The following is a 7,443-nucleotide window of genomic DNA, read 5'->3' as shown; positions in this document are numbered from 1 at the left end:
CCCCTTCCCCCGGCCAGCCTCTCCCCGCCGGGACAGAGGCTGGGCAGGCAGAACCAGAAGGGCCGGCAGCCGCGGGCAGAGCTGCCTGCGCTCGGGCGCCGGCGAGGGCAGGGCGTGCAAAGCCTGGTCCCGCCTCACACAGCTTTCACCGTGCTCTTGCCGCCCGAAAAGTAGGGCGCCAAACACCAGCGCGGACCGCAGCTTCGGGTATTTGGGGCTGGGAAAGCATCAGTTGGTCTCCTGTGAGGGGCGAGCCGTGATTTCGGGGCTGGGAGGAGCTGTGCTGATGGTGCAGCGGCAGATCCCTGCCATCTCCGCAGTGGTTGTAGAGAGCAGAGCGGTTTTGGGGGCCGCAGAGGGACTAAGCTGTGCTAACTGCATCCTCTGTCCCCGCAGAGTGGAGGCCTGCGGTGATGCTGGCGGCCATCGACTGTGCCGACGAGGCCAACCAGCAAGTGTGCACCAATTTTGGGATAACCGGCTTCCCCACGCTGAAGGTAAGTGGGCACTTGCCTGGTTTCACTGTGCTTTGCCTTTTGGCCTGTCCCTCTCTTGCTCAATCAGATCAACAGCTCTATTGAACGAAAATATTCCCTTTGGGGCTTTGTGGGCTGGAGCTGCTTCACCCTTCCCCAAAACATAACTGCGGCCAGGCTGCAGCCGGTGCAACTGCTGGGTGATGTAGCAACAAGGAAGGGGAACCAAACTGCTGCTTTGTGGTGAACGGATCCTTCCTGAGATGAGGGAGAGTCCACAACCTGAATTGGAAGCGCCTGGGAAAGGCTGCTGGAGAGCAGAGAGTGGTTGCAGGCGCAGGTTTTGGAGGAGGGCTCAGGGATGCTGTGGAAGGCTGGAAGGGGCTCAACTGGGCAACTCCTGCAGTGGCTGGCAAGGTGCCGTCCCTCCTCCTGGGCCCGTGCCCGGCCCCTTAGCTGTGTCAATACGCCGGGTCACAGAGTTTCCCACCGCAAACAGAGCCTCGCTCCAACACAAGCAATAAAGCTGAAGCACTCCAGGTGCAGGCGGCAAAAGCCAGGGTCGTCCTGAGACAGAACAGGGGGAAATAAGGGTTTGATCAGAGGTGACCTTAGCCTTGGCTTACAGGCTCAGCCCAAGGTGGGATCAGATTTGGGGGTTTGCCAGGCAGGTTGGCCCTGCCCTGGGGTCTCACCTGAGCACCCATTGCCTGAGCGCCCACCGCTCGTGGGACATGGATTGAAACATCTCCTGGGGCGGGGAAGTGTGCTGATGTGGCGGTGGCAAGAAGTCACTGGCTCCGCATCTCCTGCCCCCGCCAAACACCTTTTGCAAACAGCTCGTGCTCCCAGCCCAGCCTGCAAAGCAAACACTTATCTGACGCAATCCGGTTTCACCGTGCCACCGGCGCCGCTGTGTGAGGCTAGGAGCAGGTGCAGTGGGGATAAACCCCCTTCTCCCACTTTGTGAGAGCTCTGCAGCAGGGAGACAGCGGTTTGCAGGACCGGGAAGGTCCCGGCTGCCTCCCTGGGTCCCCTGGCAATGCCTGCCCCACCTCAGCTGGACGTGGCTCCAGCCCCGAGCCTGCATCCCCTCTAAGGACACCCCATGAGATGGGGACGGGGCTGGGAGCTCCCTCTGCGGTGTCTGGTGTCGGTCGACATGCTGTAATGCTGTGGGGAAACTGAGGCAGAGCCAGTCTGGGAGGAGCCTGTGCCTGCTGGGCTGTGCTGCCTCCCTGTCCCCCTCCCAAAGCTCCCATTCCAGCTTCCCCACATGTGGTTTTTTGTTCCCTTTCAGTTCTTCCGAGCTTTTAGCAAGAAGGCAGAGGATGGGATAAGGATTACCAGTGAGTATTGGAGCCACGAGGGCTTTTTAACCCAGGTGCAAAGGGCCCTGCTGCTGGCACTCCCCATGTGTTGAGACCTTGGAGAGCCTGGGGGGCAAGCTCTGAGCAGCTCCCCTCGGCTCAGCCCATGGGACTGGCTTCCCCAAGGCTGACCTCTTGGCATCCTGTCCCCCTGCAGATCCCAGCGCCACCGTCGAAGACCTGCGCCATGCCATCATCACCAACCTGGAGCAAAGCCAGGACGCCTGGCCACCCGCCTGTCCTCCACTGGAGCCGACGAGGTAGGGGCAGTGTGATGGGGGGGCAGCTCCAGCAGCCCTTGTCCGGCCAAGAGCCAGTTTCTGGGAAAATGATGACCCAAAAATGAGCACGGAGTAGGTGCTGCATCACCCACGTCCCAGGGAGACACAGATGACCAGTTTGGGCTAAAGCCATTTATGTGATTGTCCTGGGGGGAGTGTTTGGCTTTCCTAAAGCTATGGTCAGGCTGGGGTCACGCTTCAGGTCTCCAGTGCCTCTGTGTCCTAGCCAAAAAAACCCAACAGCCCTAGTTCAATTTCATTACTGTTTTTTCCACGCGGGTAAACGTGCAGCTCCCTCTTGCCCTGTCCTGCCCCCGCTTTGTTTTCTGCCTCCTTGGCTGACCCTGCTGAGTTTTCTCAAAGCCTGTGAACTAGAGCAGAAAATTGGGCTGGAAATTTTAGCGGGGAAGAACTGACCGCTCAGTGGGGCTGAACCTGCACCGGCATCCCCAGCCGAATCCCCGGGGATGAAGGCCAAGCTCCTTTTGGGCAGGAGGGCAGAGCATCCAGCTGATGCCAAGGCACCTGCTGCCATCATCCTCTTCTTTCTTGCAGCACGGAAGAGGTTCGCAGCTTCTTCCAGAGGAACAAGGACCAGTACTTGGCACTGATCTTCGAGAAGAGCGACTCCTTTGTGGGCAGAGAGGTGGGTACAGCTGCATTTATCCCCCATTTCTCTTGAAGCCTGTGTCCTTGGTGCCAGATAACTCCTGGGTGCCTTTGGCAGGAAAGTCACCTCTCGGCAGCCTCCCTGGTTGGCCTGCACACCGCTTTGCCGGCATGAAGTGTTATACAGGGTGCTAAATTGTCCTGCTGCACCCCTGGTGGGGCTGGGGGTCCTGCTGCTCCTCGACCTGACCCTGGGACTGCTGGCCTTGCAGGTGGCGCTGGACATGCTGCAGTACGAGAACGTGGCGGTGAGGAGGGTGCTGAGCAGCGAGGAGGAGCTCGTGGAGAAGTTCGGTGTCACCACCTTCCCCTCTGGCTACCTGCTCCTCCGTAACGGCTCCTTCTTCCGCTTGCCCGTGTGAGTGCGGGACACGGAGGGGGAGGTCTGTGAGACCCTGGTGGGGTGCCAGGCTTGTGCCCCATCTCTCTGCTCTTCTGTCTAATTGTAGGAAAGATCATTAGGAAGGAGACAGTGGCTGGGTCTGGCGGGGGGTGGGGGGCTGCTGGTGGGCACTGCCTGGAGCTGGTGGAAAGGAAAATGGCTTGTGACGGAGCCATCCCGCCACCACCTCTAGCCTGGAGGTGGCACGGTGCGGCTGCCCGGGGCTCAGCTGTGCTCCAAGTTGCGTGCCAGGATACCCACTGCTGGGGCAGGTGGAGAGTATGGACCACCCCACACTCATTCCCCAGGTCCAAGTTGCTGGTCTGGCTAAACCTTTCATCTCCTTTGCTTCCCTCTGCAGGCCAGGGGCTGTTTGGGAGGGAAGAGGGTCTTGCTCACAGCTTCTCCTTCCTTGCAGGCACGTGGAGGCACGCTCCTTCTACACCTACTACCTGCGCACGCTCTCAGGCGTCACCCGCGGCTCCTACAAGCTGAACACAACCGTTGGTGCTGCCAACGAGACCAACGTGTCCCAGCCAAAGCGTGCCGACCGGTCAGACCTTCCCCTCCATCATTTCGTGGCTGTGGGAGGCTGGGGTTGGTGCAGGGAGGAGGTGCCGTGGCCATGGGTGGGCAATGGGCTGGGACTGTGCCTTTCCCCTGGGAAGAAGCCCGAAATGTGGCGGGGTCCCTCTGGGTGTGGATTAATGGGCTGATGGACCATCGTGTTGCGCTGCCCTCCCCAGTTCCAAGGTGTACATGGCTGACCTGGAGTCTGCACTGCACTACTCTCTGCGGGTGGAGGCTGCCCGTGCCGCCGCGTTGTCAGGAGCCCAGCTGGCCGCCTTCAAGTGCTATGTGGCCACACTCGTGAAGGTGAGGAGCTTTTGGTGTCAGGAGAGGAACTGCCCGTGCCTCCATGTAGCTATTTATAAGGAGAAATGCAAATGCAGGGTGTGGGCCACCACGTCCCAGCGCTCGCAAGTAGCGAAGCGTGGCGGTCTTGGATGTGAGCCTTGTGTCCCATGGCCACTGTGGATCTCCAGACTCAGCTCAGAGTCCCAATGGGAGCTGAGAGCAGGTGCTGGGGAGTTTCAGATAAGATGTGGGGTGCTGTTATCGGTGGGCAGAGCAGGATCGGCACTTCAGGAGGTGTCGAGGGAGTCGGTCTTTTCAGAAGAGATGCTGTCACCTGCTGGGGTGGCAGAGATGATCAGAGGGGTTTGTAGCTCTGATCGCCTCACTTGGATGCTCGGCTCGGGGAGCTGATCTCTGCAGGCTCCTTTGATAGTCCAGAAAAGGGATTCCCACTCTGAGTCAGGCTCTGGAAGAACCTAATTTAAGGTCTCCTTTTTTCCTTCTTTGTTGGAATTGAAATTGAAGTGTGTAAGAGCTTTGAGCCAGCAGAAACAGGGCGGTTTAATTTCCTGGTGTGATGAAGCGCTGCGTTTGGCTGAGTTTTCCACCTTTGGGGTTGCAGGAGCCCTGTCCCCATCCCTGTCCCAGGCTGGGCTCCTTGGCCGACCTTCACCCAGCCATGCCCACCTTCTTTGCTCTCTTTGCTTCCTCCTCTGCTTGCCCCTAGCTATCTCCCTTGCTATTTCTCCCTTTAATGAGAACCACAGGGTAAGGAAAATAAATCCCCCATCGCACCAGCTCCCTGGCCAAGGGTACAAGCTTGCCGGAACGGTGGGGAGCAGCAGTGGTTTTATTATCGAACTTAAATTTGCAGCTTTAAATTAGTCCTGCAAACCTTCTTCTCACTGGCCGAGGATGAACCGTAGCACCAGATCTGTCAGGGAGGCGAAGCGGGGCGGTGGGTGGTGGGTGCCGGGGCTTCCCCGAGGATGCTGAGCCGATGCTGCCATTGCCGCGCTCATCCACGGGACGGAGCAGCGTCCCCAGGATTGCTGCCAGCCCGGCAGGGCTCGGGGTGGAGAAGCTCAGCCAGTGGGTCCCAGCCTTAACTGTTGCCTTCCCAAGAGGTACGTAAGGCAAGGAGGGAGGAAAAATCCTAACGGGGAAAGAAGTGGTGCCTGGAAAGCAGGGAATCACGCGGCAAAGCCTCCCGCCAAAGGAGCAAGGGGGGAACTGTGTTTTGCGGCAGAAACGTCAGGTCGCAGATGAATTCCCCTGTGAATTTGGGATTTTGTGTGATTCCCCATGGGCCTGGGTGGCACAGCTCAGACTTAAAAAAAAACAAAACAAAACAAAAACGCTCTTTCCTTTTGCTTCCCTGTCACTTTTCCTGTGTGCTGCTGGTCTCATCCTCCCCCTGGGTCGGTCCCCTGTGTCTGTCTGTCCGTCTGCTGTCAGTAGCACGCGCTGGCGGGCTGCCCTGTCTCCCCGGAGCGCCTGTGGTTTTAAAGTGCTGCTGCTAATCGGCTTTGTGCTGACTTATGGTCAGAGTGGCTTTTTGCCTCCCTCAGATGGGGCCGAGGTTCGGACCCTCAACACATGCACGGGGGCCTTTCCACCATGGCTGGGGGGACATGCCACGGTCCCCATCTCCTCAGGGCTGGGCACTGAAACCTTTCTGGGACCTCACTGCCCTCTGGCACGTGCTGTTGTAGAGGATGCTGGTGCTGGCTAGTGCCCGTCCCAGTAAGCTGGGGGTGCCGGTGAGCTGCCTGGCTGCTCCCAGGGTGAGCTCTGGGTTTCCTCACCCCTCTCCCCCTTCTGCAGTACTTCCCCGGGCGGCCCTGCGTGCAGACCTACCTGCAGTCCCTGGACGGCTGGCTGAAGAACTGGACGGAGCCCGAGCTGCCCCGCAGCACCTTGAAGGAGGCCATGAAGAATAACAGAGATGTAAGGCACCCGGCAGGGACCCTAAGTCCCTGCTCTCCTCTCCTCACCCCTGCCCCTTTCCCCCCACCCTGCGTTATCTGCCAGCTCCATCACGCTGTGTCCGTCTGTCCTCCAGGGCTCCCACCCCGCTGTGCTCCCCACCAACGTGACCTGGGTGGGCTGCCAGGGCAGCGAACCCCACTTCCGCGGCTATCCCTGTGGGCTCTGGACCGTCTTCCACCTGCTGACCGTCCAGGCTGCCCAGAGCGGCCCCGACAAAGGTACCAGCGTCCATGGGGGGTTCGGGTCCTGGGGAGGGGGCGTCTGGACAGGCTGTGGCATGGACGGGGATGCTGCATGTGGACAAAGGCTTGTCTCGCCCCTGAGGCGGGTCTTTTTTTTTGGGGTCGGGCCTCCCCCTCCCCCCCCCCCCCCCCCTATCCTTTGGCTCCCCTCAGAGCTGCCACTGGAGGTGCTGAACGCCATGCGCTGCTACATCCGCCACTTCTTCGGCTGCCGGGAATGTGCCCAGCACTTTGAGGCCATGGCGGCCGAGTCCATGGACCGGGTGGCAAGCCGGGAGGAAGCCGTCCTCTGGCTCTGGTCCCACCACAACAAGGTCAACGCTCGCCTGGCAGGTAAGAGGGGGCACAGGGAGGGGAGCCGGGGCAGCTTCCCAAGGAAAAAGGGGAGGCAAGGTGGAGGAGCATCCTTCCTCCAACATGGAGCTGGCAAATGGCTGCATTAGGGTACAGCAGTGGAGACATCCCGTTGTCATTGTCCCCCATCACAGGGGACAGCAGCTGGTCTCGCAGCATCAGACCGCCCCGGAGATGCAGTTGGGTTTTACATGCTCCCTGCAGGGAGCTTCCCAAAGCTGCCCCCTGCCCTCGGAGGACCCCTCCTCCCGAGACGGCTCCTCCAAATGTCCCCATCCCCATAACCATCCCCAGCTGCTGGATGCTCCAGGCTGTTTATACTGGTATAGGAGGAAGGCTGCATCACTTGTCCCCTCTAACCCCATTGCTGGCTCTGGTCCTTGCAGGAGGTGACACGGAGGACCCCAACTTCCCCAAGCTGCAGTGGCCTCCGCCGGACATGTGTCCCCAGTGCCACAAGGAGGAGCGGGGGGTTCATGCCTGGGACGAGCCGGCCGTGTTCACCTTCCTCAAGGTGCATTTCTCCCCTGCCAACATCTACCTGGACTATGCTGAGGCTGACCCCATCCCCATGGCCGGGGAGGGGGTGGGCACCAGGCTGGGCGCTGAGGGCCTGCGGGAGGAGAGGGAGAAGGAAGAGGAAGAGGAGGAAAAGGAGACAGAGGGCGAGACCAGAGCTCCAGGGCGCACGGGCCCCCCCGAGCCACGGCGCCCCAGCATTGTGCGGCTGAACCCCAAGCTGCGGGAGGTGGGTGAGGACATCGTGGACCTGGACTCCTTCAGCGAGCAGCACTTCAAGAGCCAGGCGCTGCGAGCGGC

At 60.2% G+C, this 7,443-nt stretch overlaps 1 protein-coding gene across 1 annotated transcript in view; it reads left to right on the top strand.

The window, feature by feature from the left end:
• Positions 1–7,443, top strand: part of QSOX1 (quiescin Q6 sulfhydryl oxidase 1) — a 10,640-nt gene that overhangs the window by 2,910 nt on the left and 287 nt on the right. The window contains exons 2-12 of the mRNA XM_009892930.1: positions 397–497; positions 1,777–1,825; positions 2,004–2,106; positions 2,683–2,773; positions 3,009–3,154; positions 3,597–3,731; positions 3,925–4,054; positions 5,864–5,986; positions 6,102–6,246; positions 6,424–6,603; positions 7,011–7,441. Of these exons, the coding sequence (XP_009891232.1) occupies positions 397–497; positions 1,777–1,825; positions 2,004–2,106; positions 2,683–2,773; positions 3,009–3,154; positions 3,597–3,731; positions 3,925–4,054; positions 5,864–5,986; positions 6,102–6,246; positions 6,424–6,603; positions 7,011–7,441 (1,634 nt within the window). The remainder of the gene's footprint in view (positions 1–396; positions 498–1,776; positions 1,826–2,003; positions 2,107–2,682; positions 2,774–3,008; positions 3,155–3,596; positions 3,732–3,924; positions 4,055–5,863; positions 5,987–6,101; positions 6,247–6,423; positions 6,604–7,010; positions 7,442–7,443) is intronic.

The sequence above is a fragment of the Charadrius vociferus genome, unplaced genomic scaffold (assembly GCF_000708025.1).
Source record: "Charadrius vociferus isolate BGI_N301 unplaced genomic scaffold, ASM70802v2 scaffold39, whole genome shotgun sequence".
Taxonomy (NCBI): Eukaryota; Metazoa; Chordata; class Aves; order Charadriiformes; family Charadriidae; genus Charadrius; species Charadrius vociferus.
Note: the sequence above shows the minus strand (reverse complement) of the source record. Positions and strands in the feature narration are given on the sequence as shown.